Raw genomic sequence first — 21,909 nt, forward strand, 5'->3', positions numbered from 1 at the left:
GAAGATGCAGATTCTTTGCAAAGCGTAAGATCTGTGACCCACCAAACCCAGAGACACACACACAGCTCTTTGCTCTTCTCTCACCTCCAGCAAGACTGAAGCAGAGCCCAGAGGCTGCATGCTGCCTGCCTTCACCACTGAGGGAGGCACAGCCTCAAGTGTAAAGCCAGTCCTACAGCCCAGGCTGAAATATCCTCATCCATCTGATGGAACAGATTCCCACTTCCAGGCACCAGAGAGACAGAGCTCTCTTGACAGGTATTTTTAAAAAGCATAAATAAAAGGAGAAAGAATTACCACTGGCCACTAAACTCTTTCCTTGAGTGCCAGGAACTGCATCACAACTTTAAATTGGTGCAATAAGCCAAGTAAAATCCTTAATAAAGAAGTAAGAACAAACTGCAAACTGTGAGACAAGTACATAGGTAGAAAGTGGTTTCATCAGTTTATTGCTTTTTGCAACCTGAACTTTGCTGCCATTTCATGGATGGTTGAGTCTGTGCAGGTATATTCAATGCAGTACACACTACCACAGAGAACAAGGTTTTATCACAAGCCATAAAACTGCTGGGAAAACAACCTAATCCTACAGCAACATAACTTGAGAATCTGACAGTAAGTACAGCATCTCCAAAAAAGCTATTGGCACTTACATTAATAAAGTGACTATTTCAAAGTTACTCAGAAAAGCAAACTGGTAAAGGAGCAAGTGCTCTGAAACATGTACTCTTGGTGTATTCATGATGTCCTCCCAACATACATGTTCTGAAATCTTCCAAAATTCCACTAATACCCAATTAAATTCAGGTACTTTGCTTCCAGTTTAAATACGAGGAGAAAATAATTAGCATATTTTAATATATTAACTAAAAGACTATGTATAAAACTCTTCACACATGAAATACTTTTAAATTAAACAATATCATAATTATACTTACATGAAAAACAGCCTAGAAATTTATTGCTAGTACAAAAATTAATGTGTTTCATGGAGGAGGAGAAGTTAAGTTAATATTATTGCTATAAACACAAGCAGTGCCACAGACAAGAATCTGATTTTCAAATTGTTCATCACCCACAACTGGCTTTCAAGGACATGCAGCTACATGGGACGTCCAAAAGGTGAGGGCCACACCTTTCTTCAGAGTTATGCTTTATGTCATTTTATTGCTGCCTTTATCATATAATGGCCAGAACCAGTCTGCTGCTCCTGTGTCCTAACATTACAATTCATTAGAACTTCTCTGTATGGGGAAGAAACAAACAAACAAAAAGAAAACAATCCACACCACAACAAACCCCCAGCCATCCTACTCTTGCTTTCCCAAGTATATTTAAGATGTAAAATTACAAGTAATTTCATGTCTTAGCCCCCTAACAAAAAGAAAGTGTGAATGTTCACCATGTGGAGAGTCCATGACCACCAATAATGCTTCTAAGCCAATCTTTGATCAATTTGCTAACAATTCATTCCCCAGAAAAAGCATTCTGCACATACTGTAGACAGAGTAACACACTACTCAGTGCAAAGAGTCACACTTACTAGTCTGCTAGTGAAATGAAAATAAACACCAAACCTGCTGGCAAATTTGCACAGTCCAGTTTTTTTGCAATGCACTGATTTCCAGTCACAAGAACATTTATCTGCATCATTTTGGTTTCTTCTAAAGCATGCTGCTTTCAGTGCTTCCCTACCTTGCTACAAGACCATACTACTTTCTCAAAGTGATTTCCTTCCTAACTTACACACACTCACCCACAACTGCTGACTTAAAAGCTGATCCTTGAAAACCAACAACTCTACCTCTCCCTTCAATTAAACAGTCAACACCAGAACTAGAGTTCATAAGGGTTATCATCATTGTAAACTACTGAGGTTACAATATCTGTAATTGATTACTTAAGGATCATTAAGTAAACCAATGGACATTTTAACCTAGGCATAGATTCTGTTATTGCTAAATGGAAGATCTATGCAAACCAGTGTTTTATAGAACCAGAAATTCTAAAGTCACTCAAAAAAAAAATTTAAAGGGCATATTTTGTATTAATGCCTCTTCTTTAATGGGAGTAGCTGAACTCTGCTGCAAATCAGCTCAACAGAAACATTCATCTGGGTCTCACAGAAAGGAAATGACAGAAGATTCAGCTGAAAGTCTCCTATTGACTAAATCCTCCTGTAGTGCACTCTGGGTCCACACATGCCTCATAATAAAGCAGGATGCTAACCCAATACATTAATGCATCAATGATTTTAATATCAATCAGGAACAGAGTACTTACTATTCAGTTGTTGCCACAACAATTCCTTTTCCTTTGCCTCCACTCCCACGTTTCTCCTCCACCCCCAAAAAAATAAGCACAACACCAAAAGGATATTAACATTTGAGGGGGAAACACAACACTCAAGCTGCAAGAAATGAAAGACCTGAGATGCATACACGTTTCTTTTCATGGCATGCATGAAAAGGAGTCCTACACCAAGAATTGCACCAACAAAGACACTGGTTCAGTGGAAAATAACTCTTGAATGCTGTTAGACAACTCAGGTTAGTGTTGTGTGTACCACAGACACCTGAAAACAAACTCCACTTTACTTCAGACAATTTAAAACATTAAATATTTTAAATGGATCTCTTTCAACTCTAAGTTGCCGTTACATAATTATCCACAAAAATGTGCAAAGTAAAATCTGACATCAAAATAAATTTATGAGTCCAAAAAACCTGACATTTAAAAAGGCAGCAGAGATTCCACGTCCGTTTCATACACGTTTTAAATTACTAACTTAAGACAGTGAAAAGATTGTTCCAGCTGAACCTCTGGAAATGTAACAAATCCAAACCGTGCCTCATTTCAATCACTAGCTGTCTTTGCTGCAGAATTCACAATGTATCCCACCGGTGAGGTCTTTGACAACTTTTTCTTTGATCAGTTTTTGCAGGAATTTTGTTTCACTTGTCACATTGTGCATAGTTTGTCCGTTCATGGCAGCCATGCAGAGGTTGTTGTAGTAGTGCAAAGGTGTGCTGGGTTGATTGAGGTCATATCCAAATCCTGCTAAGCTCACTTCATCACATAAATGTGTGGCCAGAACAACTGCTGTGACCCCAATTGTTGGTACATTCTAAAAGAAGGGAAAAGAAGACTGCTGAATTCCAACATATTCTCCTTTGGCAGTTTGATAAACACTTCACAAAATGTAACAGCTTTGTTTAGTCCCTCCCCTCACTTGAAAATGGAAATCAAGCAAACAATCAATTACAGATGAAGTTAATTACAGCTTGAACTAAATGATCATGTAAAACTAAAAAGCTGTGGGTCAAATATTAATACAACCTGAGTATTCACATGTAGCAAGACTTTCAGCTGTCAAGTCTGAATTTTTCTCCTGTGAAGGCAAGATGCCCTCTTACTATGCAGTTAAACTCCAAGTGAACCCTCACTCCAGACAATCAAGCTACTGATAAGCAGTCAAAAGACTCCTCCTGATGTACACTAACTTCAGTCCTTAGCAACAGGCTAACAGTATTCTTCAGAATATGACTTTCACTGAACAACCTGAAGGAGGCAAGTACACTGCAATGCAGCTAAGAGATGCATAGCTTGGTATGTTATATCATTTTAATAAAGAAATGTGCAGAGATCTTTCAAATATTTGGGCAGTAAGACTACCATTAAATGCTTTTACACAAACAGTTAAATGATGTCACTAAGTATTTTTCATAGTTCATGAGACAAGTTCAAGACATTAAATTCCTCAAACAAGTAATTAACATCAATTACAGTGTGTAATTAAACTGGGCAGTTCATGACTCCATAGTATTGCTTCAGTGAAGTACATAGAGGGAGGATACAAGCATTAGTTGCTACTGAGCACACTGGCACACACAGCAATTCCAGCAGTTGGAAAACTGGTTTAGACTGGCCTGGTTTTCTTATTTTACTTTGAATTTTCTGGTTACTTTCTTACCTTATCCCAACCCCAGAATTTTGATCGAGGTTCAGGGAACTGTAAAATGTCCAAAGCTGTCTCTTTGATGATGACTGGATTCAGAATCCGAAACTGCTTTGATGTAAAAGGAATCTTCTCAGCAACCTCCTTCCAAAAGAAGAGTCGCACCCACATGGGCTAAGAGAAAGAAAAAAAAATAGTTCAGCAAGTGAAACTGAGACCACAAAGAGTACATAAGTTAGAATTCATCAGGGATTCTGAGAAACAGTTTATAGCTGAGCTGGGTTCAGGAATACTAGAGAACAGCTCAAGTAACTGACCCAAAAGGAGAACTATCTTAAGTATTTGGAAGTACGGAGAGGAGAGCGGGGGAAAGTTGTTTTTTCTCAATATATGATTGTACTTTGTGTTTAAGCAGTCAAAATATCCACCAGAATCCATAAGGTTCTTTGGACCTTCCACATCACAGCTAAGCAGGCAGCAGTATTTAAAGAAATGGGAAAGGGAACCATGGTTTCCAACAAACATTAACCAGGCATTCTGAAGGAAGCACTGGATTTAAAACAATTTTGCTCAGGCTTTGAAGTGAACAGCTGTTGTTTGACAGTATCCACCTAGTGATAAATGTAACACTCCAGAAGAAGATTTACACAAGAATCAGAGAGCTAGATTCTGATTTCATGCCACTTGCAGTCAGTCAGACTAATGGAAATAGCAATACTGTATCAGGCTCGCTTTACAAGTCTTTCCATAGAATGGGTAACACTAAGCAAAAAACTGGCAGAGCTGCAACACAGACCTGTATTTTTTTAAACAGGTCTTAAGGTACAGCTCTATAGAAGCTTAAACTGATCAAATTTCACTTGCTATGGCCCCATCTTCCAATTGTGCTCTGAGCCCTTCAGTGAACTCTCTGCATACTCATGCCCAAATCCATTCCCAAAACTGCTTCTCTGCACCAGCAAAAACACCAGAGCAAGGAAGAACATGGGATCTGCTCCTAAGCCATGCAAAACAAGCAAAGATACTCCTTTCATAAAGTGCATACTTCAGTCTTGATCCTGACTAACAGAGGATGTTGCAGATGCCAAAAAGCAATCACCCTTTGAATTCCAATTGTTAATATAAAAAGACATCCTTGTACTGGTCATCCTTCTGAAGCAAACCTTAATGCATGGAATGGCTAGATATATTGTAAAAGAAGTGAGGGATTCAATTCAAGTTAGAGAGCTCCTGGTCACCAAAATTACCACACTGCTGCAGGGCAGGTCATAGACCAATACTGATGAAAAAAACAAAAACAAAACAAAGAAAAGGGAAAAAAAAGGAATAAAACAAACAGAGAGCAAAAGTTCTTAAATTTGTGCAAATTCATGCACTCAGAAAATGTCCCCTCTACAAAACATACTCAAATTACTCAAAACAAGGCATGCTCCCTGCACACACTCTCTGAAGTAACAGCAGACAGTCATGATCAATATTAAAGACTCCTCTATAAGCTCTCATGTTGCAACTATCACAGAATTAAGAAGGGAATTTGGAGTACCTAAGCTAGCAAATACCAAACCATTAAAATATTTGACAGGCTTTCTTCTAAATCTCTCTCAATAATTTAAAGCACTTGTTTTCAATCTGTGGTCAGAGAAACCTAGCTCCTGGTTTTAAACTTGCAAAAATTATCTGCCTGCAAATTGAAAGAGGTGAAAACCACTTAGAGAGTTTGAAAACATGGAACCCTTCTATCAGCTCCTCAGGAATCTCTGCACTTCTTTAAATATTCAGTGAGAAATAACACAACCTCTTAATTTTTGGAACCACAGACAAATGTGAACTAACAGCTGCAGTGCTTCAATTACACATTAACTGTGTGTATGCCTATTGCAGCAATGCATTAGCTGTTAAAAAAACTGGACTGGCATCCAGGAATCTCATTTCTATGTGCAATTTTATTACAAGTGATAGAACAAGAGGAAATAGGCCTCAAGTTGTGCCAGGGAAGGTTTAGATGTGATATGAGGGAAAATTTATTTACTGAAAGAGTTGTCAGGCACTGGAATAGGCTGCTCAGAGAAGTGCTGGAGTCACCATCCCTGGAGGGATTTAAAAGGTGTAGATGTGGTGACACAGTTCAGTGATGGACTTGGAAGTGTGCTGGACACAGTTGGACTTGATCTTAAAAGTCTTTTCCAACCAAAATGATTTTATGGTTCTATTTCAGGCTCTGCAGACTTGACCAAATCACTTAAACCTAGTGAGAAACAAACTTCTCTTTTGTAAACACTCATGTCATGCAGCTTGGTGCAAACCACCACAGTCTACATAAAAAAAAATTTCTTATTGTACACATGGGGCTTCAACACAAATGCAGTACAAACTGTAACTAGGAGGGAGACACAGATAAAAAACCCACAAAGTTACATAAAAAGATTCTCAGTATAATAAAACAGAAGTAACAGATCAAACAGGTACTTAAACATTAGAGAAAAAAAGAAGAAGAAAAAAAAAACCCACAAAAACCAAACCCCAAATGACAGGTGTGTAAGGTTGCCATATTACATACCAATGTTTCATTTTTCACCATTGCTTGGAGCCAGTTGAAATCCACACTTTTAAACAAAACAGCCACAAACAAGCTTGCAGGAGGGTACTCCTGTTCAGAAAGGGGGGCTCCTTCTGGGTAAGTCATCCTTATAGTAGTTTTGTTGCCAACATGATCTGTGTATCCTTGAACTGGCGCATCATTTAACCTAACAAAAAAACCCAAACCCACAACAGAGAGAAACTCCATTAATAAGCATGGGTTACAGCTTCATTGAAACATCAGACACTAAACAAAAAACCTGTATTTGGCTCACATTTTTTTTACCAGAACGGGGTACAGTGTTTTCTCAGTACCTCCATGATCTCCACTTCACACACTCATCCATCCTTTATCTTTGAGAGAAAGCCAATTCTATTTCTGTATTAACTGGCACAAGTGCAAAGAAGAAAAGTTTGATAAAACAGAATTGCAGAATTTCATATTCATTGCCTTGTGCCAACTCAGAGAGACTTAAAAGAAAAAGGGAAAGAAAACACACTGGAAGTCACCCGTGTTATCTTGGTTTTTATATATATAAACACACACACATCACACACAAAGGTGTTCAAACCACCCCTTCAATGCAATGTAATGCATCCAGTGGGCTTCCATCATTCCAGCTCAAAAACCATTTCAGATGCTAGCACTGTGCTGACAAAAACAGCATCATCCAGCTCCAACAGTTCTGCAAACTTTTCTATAACAACAGAAAAGTCACCTCATGCTGCCAGCCCTAATTTTAGAGAACCAATGAAAGTTCTCTACCCCTCCACTTACTAACAAGTTTGTCTGTCTTTGTATAAGAGGTTGTCTCACTGTAACAAGTTTTTTTAAGAAAAGCAAGGCTTAGAAAGACCTAGAAAGCAACTTAAAGAGTTCAAATAGTAATATTCAGAAGGTACAAAATAAGGCATATATTAATTCAGACATTAGAAAACATGTGTAAACATAGGAAGTATGCACTGAGCTTGTAAAGATAAGGAAAGATAAGCATGCTACACAGTGTGTAAACAAACTGCATACTGAAACAGCAATTATTTTTTATTGTGTTTGAAATAGCTGTCATAAAAAAAAAAAAATCCTTCAAACAAGCATCCCAATGAACCAAGGGGAAAAAGGCAAAGGTGAGTCCTGGAACTTACCTCTGAAAACTTATTTGCATGAATGGATAAAACCAGTATTACCTATTTTTCTATGATTTCACTGGTTTCTATCAATGTTGGGGTTTTTTCTGTATCTGAAATCCACACGTAATTACATTGAGTTCCTGTCTCTGAACATGACTACTTTGTTCCTAAGACTAGAAATTCCATCAAGTCACAAGTAAGTTTTTTAAAAGCACTTTCAGAACTTGTCTTAAGTTGCATAAATTTTGAGACATTTTCCCCTTACAAAAAAAAAAAAAAAAAGGCTCATAAAGTAAAACTGGAGTAGCCAGACTCTTTAAAATAAAAATACATACCTTATAACAATATCAAACTGATTTAGTAAGTGACCCAGCTCTGATCCATGAAGAATTCCACCACTGCCAACAACAACACAACGCTTACAGTGTTTTGACTTCAAATCTTCCGGTAAATCATGTTCAGGTAAGAGTTCAAGGAGATTTTTCAGCTTATCAAAGAACTTGTGAAATCCAAAAGGAGGTTCGTATTTAAATAAAGCTTCATCTTCGTTTATATTTTTTTTTACAAAGGGAGATATGTCCATGCTGTATTTCTCTGCAAATAACTTCCCCATCGCTTTCTTGGCGTACGACGGGCGGCACTGCTCCCGCAACGCGGCGCTGGCGTAGTGCTGTGCCCTCTGAAACAAAACATCCATGATGGCAGTCAGGAAACCTCAGCAACAGCCAAAACCCTCCTGGTACAACCCACCAGCTGCTACCAGCAGGGCAGCAAACACACAGGTTTATAAGGAAAGCTTAAAGATGGAAATGCAAGACAGTTGTTAAGCATTCGCTCAAAACCGGATAGTAACCTGGAGAGGGTGAAAACCTGCACAGGAATCCTCCTGACACTTAAATCCAGATAGGAGCTTTTCTAAAGGATAAATTGTGCTATGAAGAGATAAGTAAAAATGAGCTGTCTGGGAACATTTGTACTAGATTCAAGTCTTAACTCATTTCCCCTTCTGCACTGTTAAGGAAAGGGAAGTAAGTATTTATCTGGGAGCACAAGGAAAGAAATTGTGCCGCTTTTATTTTGTGTTTTCTTAAAACAAGACTGTTCTCCAGAATTGCCTCTGCCACACTGCAAAGATTTCTGCAAGTCTGGGTACAAACACCACACTTTTCTAGGGGAAAAGCACAACTGAGCAGCTTCATGTTGTGCTTTGTTAGCAGGACTCAGAGCACCTTTGGAAATGCCGCATTTGTAAGGCTTAGAGTTGTGCATCCTATCAGGAATAATTAATGTAAATCAGTTAACAGGCCCAAAGATTTTGCAATCAGTTATTATCTAACCAAAGAAGAATGATATTTCCTCACCCTGCATCTAACACAAACAAAATAAATCACGAGATGGCAACCAGCACAGTCCGTGCAGTCTTTAGGTTTGCCTGGCTTAAAGTGGTGATTGTCAGGAAGCAAGACCATGTTACTGAGAAAAGAAATTTTTCAACTGAGAAGAAAAGGAGAAGGAAAGAAGAAAAGGGGAAAAACACACATTGAAGAAGGTGAGGGAGGATGTACTTTTTAAAGTGCACTTAAACATGTTAAATATGTTGCTTTTCATTTGCATCAATTTTCTCATCACCAGTGTTATTTGCACTGAAACAATATATGATAAAATGTCCACTTCAGATGTTATTCCTAACAGTAACACTTTTCATTTTACCTCTAAAAATCCAGTTTTATTCAGTTCTGTTGTCACTCCACAAGAACAAAAAGCACAAGTTCAATGGCATGAAATGAAGCAAAATGTATTTCCCCCCACAGGATAATTTCAGCATTCTACTTCTTATAACTCTTGGTATTGTCAATTAATAACTTTTTTATTGAAGTAAAAAACCAAAAAAATACCAACCTTTACACGATCAAGGTCCACATATGGCATTTTTGTTCTGTCACATTCTTCAGGGCCAAAATGTAATTTGAGGATATAAAGGAAGCACCCTCCAATCACAAACAGTGCAAGAAGTCTGAAAACAAATAGGAAGGTATAGGAGAAGAGAGAGGCAGAAAATATTTTTTCCAGCAACTGTTAAATGAGTATTTTTAAACAAGCTAAAGACAACTGAAGAACTTGAGGTGAATATCTGCATTTGCTTCAAACCAAGGAAAAATACTGCTTTTTTTAATACAAGCCTTTCATAAGTCTTCAGAGCTACCTGCAGGGAAGTACAAACATACAGATGCTTTGGTAAGGAAAATGCAGCATACTGACAGTCTGATTTATGCAGTTCTATGCCTGCACCATATAAATGCATCACTGATGGGTCACACAGCTTTCCTCAAAGACAGAAACCAGAAGTGACCTTTGTTTTCCCACTTGCAAGGGTGACTTCATATTGAAACACATTTTCATGCAAGCTAAAAAGTAATGGAACACCGAATTGCAAGATTTGGGGTCAATGGCCACCACTCAGAAGGAAAATTTTCTACTCACTGGTAGGCTAGAATGCAAAATATAGATGCTCAGGTTTATCTGGAGAAGCCTAATTTAATTATTTGCATCCTCAAAACACACAGAAGAAAAAAACAACTTTAAAATTGAGCAATACAGACTGTATTTTTTTTTATTTAGCCATTTCTCATTGCTAAGGAATCTTATTATTGATTTCCAAATATTCACTTGGCTCATTTCATGTCTAAACTGATTTGCAAAAATGCCATCATTATTTATTTAGAGTTGTGGTGTTGCTCAAGCATGTAGTTTGAGCTTACTTATTGATTTTCATTTCCTATTGTTTCCCAAGGACTGAATGTTTGTTTATACATCTTAAAGAAATATACAACCTGCTAAGGAGTCAGTGCTTCTGGAAACTCTTTCAGATGAGGTAATACAGGTTTACAAGACTTTTTTATTTAAAAAAATCCTTGTACCATATGAGGTAACAGACACAATCCTGGCAGTCAGTTCGCAGTATGTGCTTCAAATAAGGTGGCCACTGGAAAAGCAGCACCATTCTCACATCTGCTTTAACTAAATCAAATTTTGCACTAATAAAGGGTCTAAAACCTTTATTAAGCATGCTAGGATGCATCCTCTGGAGATAGTCTAAGTGGCAGAAACAGGATTCACAGCAGACTAACAAGGCTGGTTTTCCTCCAGAGGTTTATCAAGTATGGCTAGATACAGCTGGGGCTGCACCATTCAGGTGCTCACAGTGTCAGTGGATGTAACAGTTTGGCTGGGTTTTTAAGCTTTAAGACCTAAAAATTCATATGGCAGAAAGGCAAAGTAGTGAGTTTTTCTGGTTTAAAATATGGTTCTGGACATGCACTAGCACACACTCTTAAATTCCAATTTGATGTTAAGCTACAAGCAATGGAGTAAAGATTTTGTGATATAGCATTCCAGAAATCTTCGTTAGCAATTAGCATGAGGGGATACCCTCCCAAAAATACCCACTAAACATCCACTGCTCTTCAATTTTTTCAGTTATCAGACTGTCCAAAAGCCTCAGCATATTACTTATCTGGATACAAAAAAAGATTGGAAATACTTGTGAGCACTGAAATCTTGCATTGGCTTGGGAAAACAGGTACTATCAGGAGAGAGCTGAGGCTCCTCAAAGTACTCTGGTGCCCCAGGGAAAGCTGTGTGCCTAACTCCCCATTCATGTCCTGTGGCAATCTCACCCCTTCTGTATCCTTTTTGTAATTGCCCAGGCTAGAGGGAAAGCAACTGACCTCTTTATTGCCAAGATAAAGACACTTACTTGCGAGTACCTTTTAAAAACCAGCTCGGTCTTCTCATCTTTCTGTGCAGCCTCCTTACACCATTGCACAGGAGGTGAACAATCACTTTTCAGCTTCACAGGGTTATCGGCACTCAGCATTGCTGGAAAAGAAAATTAAAAATAGTGTAACAGTGTAACTTCTGCAGAATGAAAAAAAAGTTGATAGGACATCCAATGACTTAACTTACTCTGTCTCCCTAAGACTGACCCTTCCTGCCCAGGGCAGGGGAGTTGGAACCAGATGATCTTAAAGGTCTCTTCCAACCCTGAAAATTCTATGATTCTTTGTTACCACGTCAGGATTACCAAAGTGCTCCTGACCTTGTGATCAATAACATACTGGTTTCAGCTACATCACTAGGACATGATTCTAAAAATACATATTTGTTGCCAGGTATAGGTCTTTGCATTCTTCCTAAGCCTGAAGCCTAGTAATTGCAATTACAGCAGTTACTGTCCAACACCACTATGAGCAACTATTAGACTCCAGATAGAAAAAAAAACCAAAAAACCAAACAAAAAAACCCCACCAAAAAACCAACAACAACAAAACAAAAAACACACACGCACACAAAAAAAAACCTACCAAAAAAACAAAATTAAAAAATCCCAGACCCAAAACTATACATTATGCTCAGGGTGTTTAGGATCCCTGAAGCAAAGTGTACTACACTACCCTGATTCCATCTGCAAACCTAGAGCCCTTAAATCAACTCCCTGACTTCCCTGAGCAAAACCTGTCTCACCATTGGTCTGAATCTCCTGCTGACCTCTTCAGAGGTCCCAACAACGCTGTCAGCAACTTCAGCAGCAAATGCCGAAGAGGGCGTACAGGAAATTTAGCCTGGCACACAGCGGGACCGGGAGGCTGGCAGCACATGGGAGGTTTCCGTGCCAGCAGCCGCTCTCCTCCGACCAACCAACACTGGGAACCCGGCAGGAGCACACAGCGCTCCCTCACTGCTAGGCAAATCGCTGATCATCACCTACCCAGATGCAATCTCACACAGCTTGGTGTTTGTAAGCTCCCCCACATTTTTCTTTGGAAAGAAAAATGCAGGCTGGCCCATGGACTTCTCACAGGCTGCTGCCATTAACCCAAGATGTGAGCAAACAAGGAAACACCGTGCAGAGCCGACCCATACAAGCCTGCTGGATTCGCCCTGAAAGTTGAAGGGATACAGGGAAAGGTTTTTCCTGCCTCAGCCGCCTCCTGAAGCAGCACTCCCTTTGATCAGCCAAGCATGGAAGGGTGCAGCCTGATCTTCAACAATGGAAGATTTCAGCCTACTCTTTCCCTTTGATCTCAGTGTTTAACCCTGTCTGCTCTCCGCTGAAAATATGTTCGTGCTCTTCTGTTCTCTAGCCAAGAGCTCTGTCACAAGGACGAAAAAAAAAAAAAAAAAAAAAGGCCTATCTAGGGACTATTCTATTTTCCACATTCTTTTTTCTGCTCTCTGTATTTTCTGTGGCAATACAGCCCATTTGATCTAACCTGTATCACCACTTCAAAACACTGTTTAAACAAACGACTGACATTCAGTGGCACCAGGCTGAAGGTGCTGAAGAGACAGAAGCATCCTCTCCAGACTTCAAATCCAGCCCACTGAAATTTCAGGGATACCTAATTCATAAGATGACAAAAAGGCTCTCTTTGCACAGTCACATTATTGCTCAGTAACAAATTTGGTACCTATGGAAGAAGGTCAAAAGCTGCAAACCATTGAGACAGGGTGGAAAAGAGAGATAAAGATCAACACGAGCATCTTAAGTCCATTGAAGAGCAGGCAACTGTCAAGTGATACTTTCTAGAAGTCATGAGCCACAAAATCGAGACTAATCAAGACTAATTGTTTTTGCCAGCAGAAAACTTCAGCATCTCAAACATAGGTACCTTGGTTATTATGATATTACTAAAACCAAGTGACATCCTGAGGTCTGGCCATGGTACTGGTTAATACTTATGAGGGACATACTCCATGCATATATTAAGCATATATTTTACAACAGTTTGAATCAAATCCATAAAGTTTTATAGCTTGAATTACAGAGGTAAGGTTAAAGCCTCACTGCCTTTGATGTGTTCAAATGAGGTTATTTCATTGCAAATGAGTCTTTCCTATTCTGGAACCCAGATTCTGTTCTGATTTGACAGAAACACTCACTTGTGAAAGACTGCTCGATGTATATAAAACTTCTTATTGCTTAATGGCAATTACCTACTCCTGAAACCATCCTCTGGTGTGAAACAATGCATCCAATCTCCTCTGCTGTATAAATCATCAAAAAGAGTGTTCTGTGAACAGCACACTTCCCCTCATCTCCAAGGGCAAAAATTTCCTACTACAGAATTGCATGCAGGGATTCCACAACAGATGTGTTTTTCAAGAAGCCTTTCAAAACACAGAGAAAGAAAGGCTGCAAGAGATCCGGAAGATGGAGAAGGAACTGAAGAGGTGGAGAATGATGAAGACAGAAGGGGATTAACAAGGAGTGTAGGACTTGTAATAAACAAGTGCCAACAGAAAGACTTCAGTTATCTTCAAACAGTTGCTTTACACACCCTTCAAAAAGTAACAAGGAAACAGAGGGGATTTATGAAATCACCTCAGTACATCCCTTTGAGTCCAACTCCTGTCACCTAATACGCTTAATGTTTTGGGGTTTTTTAATTTGTTTATATAACTGAAATAATGTCAGTTCTCATTTCATCTGCAGCAGTTTATTTCATGTTGTCTTTTTTCAGTTCTCTTTACTTCACATGATTCTTTTCTTGATCAAATCAATATATACAGAGATTGTATATATAGATACAATAGTTCAAGTAAAAAATACATCTCTGCAGAGCAGCATCTTTTAAAAAGCACTCAGGGTTTGATCCTGCATTGTTATCTAAATTGATAAGCACCTTCTGTTGGCTGGAAGGGAATAAGAGTGCTCAAAAGAATAAGGTCAGCAATAACAAGCACCTGAGACCCCATATCTTTACCAGTCTTCCTGAGCCACTACACCCTACCAGAAAGGGGCAGTGTTACCATTATTTGCATTTATGGCTTCCAGAAAACCTCAATTTGTGTACAAAAGATGTCTCAGTAGCAATGATGCATTGACATTTCCATAGATACTCATGTAGTGAGGACTCAAGGGACTTAAACTTGCTTTTCATCTACTGAACTGAAGTGATCTGTGTAAAGCTGCTGCAAAAGTAGGAGCACAGTCCAAGGAGCACAGTCCAAAGCTTCTTGTGGTGTTAATCTTTTCAACATAATTTATATTTGTCTCATTGTTACTCTTAAATAGACAAAATTTCCACAGCTGGGACATTTCAGAAGTAATTAATTTAAGTCTTCTGGATGTCTTTTTATGTGGGAATACTAAAAACTAGCATGACAACTTGTACATGACCACTGACACACTGAAAAAAATTGCATTTGGTTTTGTAGAGCACCTGGATTTACCCCAAGACAAGGACTCTCAATCTGCATTGTTTGAGTGCCAACAGTGTTACCAGGCACAGAGACAGAACCAGACCAGCAGCTTGCATATGGGTGCAGAATGAGACATACACCTATATCCCTCACCACCCTCTCCTTAAGCCTCCAGAACCTTAACCTTATGCAGAGGGTATTCTGTCACCCTTCCAATTCAAGCACATCCCCACCTCCCCACACCCTGAAGGTCCATTTCACAGCCCCCATGGCTGTGGCCAGCATTTTACGTGGGCAGTTACTGTTCCAAAATAATTGCCTGTGCAGGCAGGGACCAGAGCCACAGAGGAAGCACCAGCATGGATAGTTACTACCAGTGAGTAACTCTTCCTGCTGAAGCTGATCCCCCAAATCTACCCAATCTAGTAGATGGGCCATTGTCTGCAGCCTGCAGGCTGCTGGAAGCCCAGCAGGACTTATGTTGTATAGCATCTAGCACAACAATTTTGGACTATATGTGAAGCTCCTAGGAGCTGAAAATAGAAATTAACTTTACCTCTCATAGTACCCCCAGAAGCAGTAGGAACAACCAGCTTTACAAGTCACCTCTAAGGCAGTCCATGTCAAGGTTCTGATGCACAATGCAGCCTTTGAAGTTTATGTAACAGATCAAGAAACTTGCAGTGTAAAGCCCACAGAAACTGAAAACCGAAAGTCACACCTATATTAAAGAATTGCTGTTCAAGAACTACAGAGCTCAAGCAGGCAGCTAAATAGAAAGTAAAATGAATGCAAAACCACCCAAAAACACCAGCTGGTTTCATGCCCCCTCCTCTAAATCAGACGTACACAAGTTACTTAATATACTTTCAAAAAGAGTAAATTATACAATAAAGCTACTTGATTTTGAGCAACGTTCATATTTCAAAAACAAAAGGTGAAGTTAAAAGGTGGAGAAGGTGTTTTCACATGGTAGCTACCCTTGAGCAAGATACTCTTCATGGAGATGATGTGCACATTATCAGTGATTAATTCTGCCTGAACTTTCTGTTCTAAGACTTTTTAAAATAGCTAAAAAAACCCCCACAGACATACTGCAAACCTTTAGGCAAGGTGTTAGAAGAGTACAGTTAAAAAAACTTAAGTAGATTACATATTGTTTCCTGGGACACATCTGGGGAAAATAGATGACAAATATTAACTAAAACACTAATGTCTGCAACAGTGTGCAAGAGTTGTGCCTATAAAAAGATTGCACATTTTAATCTATCCTTATTATCCAAATAGATGGCACACCAATTTTTACTAAGGCTTTCAAGACTGATCTAATATATTAGTAGGATGTTACTACTTGTGTAACAAGAAAAATAACTTTGTAACATGGATAGTTAGAATTAATTTTTCCTGCTTCTGCTGTACTGAAATCCATAGTAATCAAACTGGGCTGAGATGTGGAATAAAAAAAAAGAAAAAAAAGAATGGTTAACTGTGGTTATTTCTGTGGCAGTTTGGGGGTGGTTTTAATCTTTTTTTGTTCAGTTGTTTTTTCAGGTCATTTTTTAATCAACAACAGGTGAAAAAAAACCATTTAAGAGTCACCTGTTAAGCATTTCCTCACAGCTAAAAAACCTATGCAAAAATTAATTTTTTTTTCTTCTGTTCTTTTTCTTAAGAAAGTAATTTTAAAAGCTGGTTCAGTATAAATCAGTATAAAACTCCCAGTTTCCTCCCACATTGTCAAAACCTGTTCAACTCTTTCTGATCAAAACACAACTTCTAATCACTGATTCTAGGAAAGAAATCACTGATTTCTTTTCTAAGGAAAAGAAAACAATTCAACCCACGAGTAAACACTTTTCCTTCCCCTTCCACAGACTAAACTAAAGGTACTAAAGATCTACAGCAGACTTATCAGGGAAATGCTGAGGCATGAGAGACTCCTGTCTTATAACCTGTAGCATGTTGGATATTTACCTTCAAATAGCCCTCTGATCATCATCCTACCACTTCCTAGCAGAAAGTCACCAGAAATGAACAGGCAGCAGCCTTGGAGCTGCTGCAGACTGACAGCTTCCCACCAGAGGGAAAACTGGAACTAAAGTTAAAAATTGGAGAATTCTGTCAATTATTTCTTCTGTTGCAACTATATAAACCCCACATTAAAGCTGGTTCTTTACAGTATCTAGATACTTCATATATTTTCTTTAAATATTATCTCCTTAGCACCTATTACTGTTGAATGAAAAAAGCATTTGACAGATATACTTTTCCTGATGAAGAGCAGTCTGTTATGTTGGTTAATTTAATTAAGTCAACCAAATACACCCTTGATGTCAGAAAGAAGTTCAGCCTACAGCATGGTTGTAAACACCTACAACAGGACATTGATTACATAACTGTATAATGCATCTTATAAAATTAATTTTGACTGGTAAAGCTTTTAAATCAGACAATAAAATGAAAAAACAATGTGTGTACAATCTGCAATTCATTGGGTCAAGTTTGGTCTTCTACGAAAATGAGAATGTAATACTGAATCCTGCAAGTGTGGAGAAAATTAGCAAATAGTGAAATGAGGAGTAAAAGAAAATTCCAGAGCAGCTGACAGACACTCTCAGAATCAGACTGACAGGGTTGCAAGTGAAAATTATTTCACCTGAAGCCATGAATACCAGCAAGTAGCAATAGTACCTTAGAGGCACCATCATTTTTCTCTCTTTGCCTAATAATGCTCTGCTTGTATTTTCTTCTATATTTTTAATGGTTCATTCCTGATGTTCTTCAGAATATCAACCAACTCATGAAACCATCAGTAAACCTTACATCATTGTATTTACTTGCCCAGTCTTTTCCTTTAGGAAGGACACATAGCTAGGGTTCAACTGGTCCTTAACCCTGAACCCTGGGTTACTCAGACTGAACACAAGAAGAAATGGTTCATGCTTAAATACTGTCCAATAATCAGATTACAGGAATTCAGAGCATAACACCATCACTTCCTTTCAGCAGCATTCACAGGAAGCTATTTAGATATTAACAGTGCCTGCTAAGTCAAAGTTACAGGCAACAGGATCACCCGCTTGATTTCAATTCTGGTTCAGCACCCTTCTCTAGTCAAACTTTCCAAGTTTTTCTGAGCTTTTCTGATAAACCTCTTTCAGGTGCTCTAAAGTAAGGAACAGCAGAGAGTTATCAGGAATAAACACAAGAAATATCAACAAGATGTGCTTCAGCACTTAAGAGGGCAGCTGATACTGTGCAGGAGAGGAAAGCAGTATCTGATTTTGAGCCACAGAGAGCCAAGCAGGAAGAAACAGGTGAGTTAAAGCATTGCTCTTGTGAACAGTGGGGTATTAAAAAGGCAGGTTTATTTCTTGCAGAGGAAGCTTTTGAGCACCTGTTTTTGTTTTGGTTTTGGGTTTTTTTTTTTTGGGGGTGGGGGGTGTGGGAGGGATGTGGGATGGTGCAAACCCCAGTTTCCCCTTTCACATTACTTGTGTAAGCAACAGGAGCCTGCCTGCTCAGGATGTTCAGAACTTTAGCTCAGTCATTGCTCTCAGCACCCGCTGGAGCCGGCAAACACCCAAGAAGAATGAAGCTCAGGGGAACAGCAGGAAGCTGCTGAAACTCGGAACCCCCTCCTGGGCACATCTAGCACATTCCTTCCCGCACAACACCCTCCTGCCCAGGCACACAGATCCTGCAAGTGCAGCTCGGCTCCAGCATTTTGAGGAAAAGCCACGCCAGTCAGGAAGGGAGGAAGAGAGCCCAGCAGATCAGCATATCAACCACCATCAGTTGGGTGAGTTGATGCAGCCCAAGTGAAAGATATTTCTGGGCCCCTGCAAGGAAGCCAAAACAAATGAGGTCTTTCTCCTTACAAGGGAAGTTTGAGGAATAAATCTTCCCTAAAAGAAATAGTCGGAAAAGACAGGGCACAGCATTAATCTTTACTGAGCTGAGGAAACATGCCAGCAGACTTACACAGCCAAGATGTTTCATATTACATCTGAATTATGCAGAAGAATAGCAATGAACAACTGGTAATTATGGAACAATGTTAATAGTACAGCAGCATTTTTACCACAGTATCATCTAACACTCCAAGAGATCATGGTAAAAAACACACTTGAGCCTTCAGAAGCAAAAGAGGAGATGCCAAAAGCTGCCCATGAAGAGCAGGCTTGAAAGGAAATGGCAGAACCAACTGCAGTGCTTAACTTCTGAAATCAAGATTTCAGGACCTAACAGCACAACAGAGAGCTTGGCTTGTCTAACTTTCCAAAACAGGCTTAGAATTTGTCCTTAGATACACCAAAGCTGAAAGCAAACAATTCAAACAACAGGACAATGTAGTCATAAATAAATGTAGACCATGAGCAAAAGATTCCTGAGCAGCAAAGGCATAGCCTTCCCATACCAGCCTATGAAACTTGTGAAAAATTCCTTAATAAGTTACTAATGACCTTATGAGAGCTGCCTGCAACAGGGGATACTCCTCCATGACCCCAAAGTCCTATGTCTGAATTACAGTTGTGAGGTTTTGAAACACTGGATGTGCCCACTGCAGATATTTTAAATTGCTGGTTTAGAGCAAGGTTAATTCAGGCTCACTTCTAATTTGAAAATTACTCCATGACAAGTTTACAGCATTGGTAAGATCTTCTTCCCTAATTTAGCCTTTATCAAAACTCAGGACTACTTGAGTCCTCCAGACTCTAGTCTTACCTAAACAAAATATCCTGCCCTCCAAACATCCCAACTTGGCAACAGTCTTATCACATTCTGCACCCACCACCTAAACTGATTTAAAGCAAGAAAAATTAAATTGTTTTGGCCCATTTTCCTCAGTGAAAGGAAATTTCTGTTATTGCACTTTGTCTTTCTACATCCTGCCCCTACGAGCCTGTCAATCGTGTGGCCAATTTAGTCAAACTCTACGGAAGGAAGACAGCTAAATCCCAAGAAGTTCCAGGAAGCCAGAGACAGGACAAGACCTGAGGAAGAGGCCAACTCTCCAAAGCACTCCAAATCTCCAGCTGCATTTTGACCTTTCAATGAAATTCACTGTGTTTGCTGCCTCTTGCATGGCTAGCAGAGTGCTTGGGAGACAGCTCCAGGTTTCCTGGAGACAGCGTGATCTAGAAGGGAGACAGTAACCTCAGAGCAGCCAAACAGATGGAATAACAGTCTGCAGGAAATCTGCACACTGCTTCTGAACTGCATCTGTGGAGTGCAATCTCTAAACGGTGTTTCAATGCATGTATCCACTTTAGACACACGAAGAGCATCTCTCCCAAGTCTTCTTTATAAAAGTAATAAATATGCACCTTCATTTACTCTTTTTCTCGGAAAACGAGCCATTTATCACAGGAAAGCTGTCTACCTCCATGAATTTTATGAAAATTTCCCATTTATTTCCATAACTATAGAGAGCTACAAAATAACTGCCTCTACCAGCCTCGTATTTTGATCTTATCTACCAAAATAGGAAAAAAACCCAAAAAGGTTAAAAAAAAGGAGACAAAATTAAAAAAAAAAAAAAAAGAAAAAAGCAAAGCATTATAAGAAGACTCTGCTTCCCGAGTAGTGCTGAAGAAAACACAAAAAGCTCTGGCAACAACGACAGAAGCAATTTCTGATTTGCACTGACATCTCTCCCTAACAGAAGTAAATCACTCACCAAAAAAACAACCAACCAAACAAACAAAAAATAAAAAACAAAAACAAACAAACACAAAGGTATCACAACCCAGAGCAGCCTATAGATTTTATTTCAGAAGAACAGCTCCAGACAGCCCCAACTACATTCCTCTCCTTCCCAGGAGAGGCCCAAGACAGACCTTGACTCCCATCACCCATCTGCTCAACAACTCGCAGCCTCCACCTCACCTCCCGGAGACCTCCCCGGCCCTCCGTCTCCTCTCCTTTCCCGGGAGACCCCTGGAGGCACAGGCGCTGGCAGGCACATCCCCAACACCTCAGCCTCACACCGCAGCGGGATGGATGTGGCGGCCCGGGTGACCCCGGCGCATTCCGTGCACCCCCGGCAGGCTGAGGCACCACAGGAATATCTCGGGGACCCACCACCCCTTCAAAACCCACCCCTAATACACCGCTTTCCTCACGCCTCAGCGGCACCTCAGATCGTTCTCAGCAGCGGCAAAACGCCCCGGAGCGCTTCGGAGAGCAAGACCCCCTCAGCATCCCCTCAGCACCTACACCCGCAGGCCCCGCGCCGCACCGCCCTCCCCGCTAAAAAAACCCACCCTTCATCCCACCCACCCCCACCTCAAACTACACCAAATTACCGCTTCACAGCCGCGGGCAGCGGGTCTCCACCATCACTACTTACCTGCACCGGACTCCGTTCGGGCGCTTCGCCTCCGCATCGGGGCGGGGGCGGGCGGCGCGGCCCCCGCCGCAGGTAACGGCTCCGCGGCAGCCGCCGGAGGGAGGGAGGGAGGGAGAGAGGGAGAAGGAGGGGACGGTGGGGGGCAGCAGGGGGGCGGGGCCTCCGCGGCACGTGGCGGGGCGCAGCCAATGGGGGCTGAGCGCGGCTCCGCAGAGGGGAGGGGAGGGGGGGAAGCGGGGCCTGCGCCGGTCCGGGCTGAGGGGCGGCAGCGGCCTGAGGGGAGCCGTAGGTGGGGGCTGAGGTGCTGAGGGCTGAGAGCGTTCGGTTCGCTGGGTTTTCGTGGTGTTGTTTCACGAAGTGAACGCTTCCCAGACTTTTGTTTTTCCTCAAGAGGTTTGGGGGGTTTCACGCGAAATGGCTGCGCCCCCCCCTCGCTTCCTCCTCCCAATCCCCTCAGCGCAGTCGGTTCGTTCCCTCCGTGCCTTCACCTTCTGGAAAAACCCGATCGGTCACAAAAGATCACACCCCTGTAGCTGCTTTTATTCATAGAATCGTGGGCTTATTAAATGCTTCGGGTTGGGAAGGGACCTTCAGCACTACCCAGTTCCAACCCCCCCCCGCCATGGGCAGGGACACCTCCCACTATCCCAGGTTATTCCAAGCCCCATCCAACCTCTCCTGGAAG

At 40.6% G+C, this 21,909-nt stretch overlaps 1 protein-coding gene across 4 annotated transcripts; it reads right to left on the minus strand.

The window, feature by feature from the left end:
* Positions 1-420: 420 nt before the first annotated feature.
* On the minus strand, positions 421-21,334 carry ST3GAL5 (ST3 beta-galactoside alpha-2,3-sialyltransferase 5). Of its 4 annotated transcripts, none has more exons than XM_030450726.1 (7): positions 21,225-21,334; positions 11,431-11,542; positions 9,563-9,677; positions 7,999-8,342; positions 6,516-6,702; positions 3,974-4,132; positions 421-3,127 (listed from the first exon to the last, which is right to left on the minus strand). In XM_030450726.1, exons 1-7 carry the CDS (start codon positions 21,259-21,261, stop codon positions 2,864-2,866), a joined length of 1,218 nt encoding a protein of 405 aa, XP_030306586.1. In that variant the 5' UTR covers positions 21,262-21,334; the 3' UTR covers positions 421-2,863. The 4 variants fall into 4 exon arrangements, with proteins under 4 accessions (XP_030306586.1, XP_030306587.1, XP_030306589.1 ...); XM_030450727.1 differs by having other exon boundaries at positions 11,421-11,542; positions 21,225-21,333; XM_030450729.1 differs by lacking the exons at positions 7,999-8,342; positions 9,563-9,677; positions 11,431-11,542; positions 21,225-21,334 and adding an exon at positions 6,851-6,859.
* Positions 21,335-21,909: the final 575 nt, after the last annotated feature.

Source organism: Calypte anna, chromosome 4B, assembly GCF_003957555.1.
Source record: "Calypte anna isolate BGI_N300 chromosome 4B, bCalAnn1_v1.p, whole genome shotgun sequence".
Taxonomy (NCBI): Eukaryota; Metazoa; Chordata; class Aves; order Apodiformes; family Trochilidae; genus Calypte; species Calypte anna.

Coding starts and splice junctions, on each gene's coding strand:
- ST3GAL5 (XM_030450726.1), bottom strand. CDS start 21,261: ATGCGGAGGCGAAGCGCCCGAACGGAGTCCGGTGCAG. Junction 6,703..7,998: donor CAGTTTGATATTGTTATAAG/GTATGTATTTTT, acceptor TTTTTTTGTTAG/GTTAAATGATGCGCCAGTTC. Junction 3,128..3,973: donor AATTCTGGGGTTGGGATAAG/GTAAGAAAGTAA, acceptor CCCTTCTTTTAG/AATGTACCAACAATTGGGGT.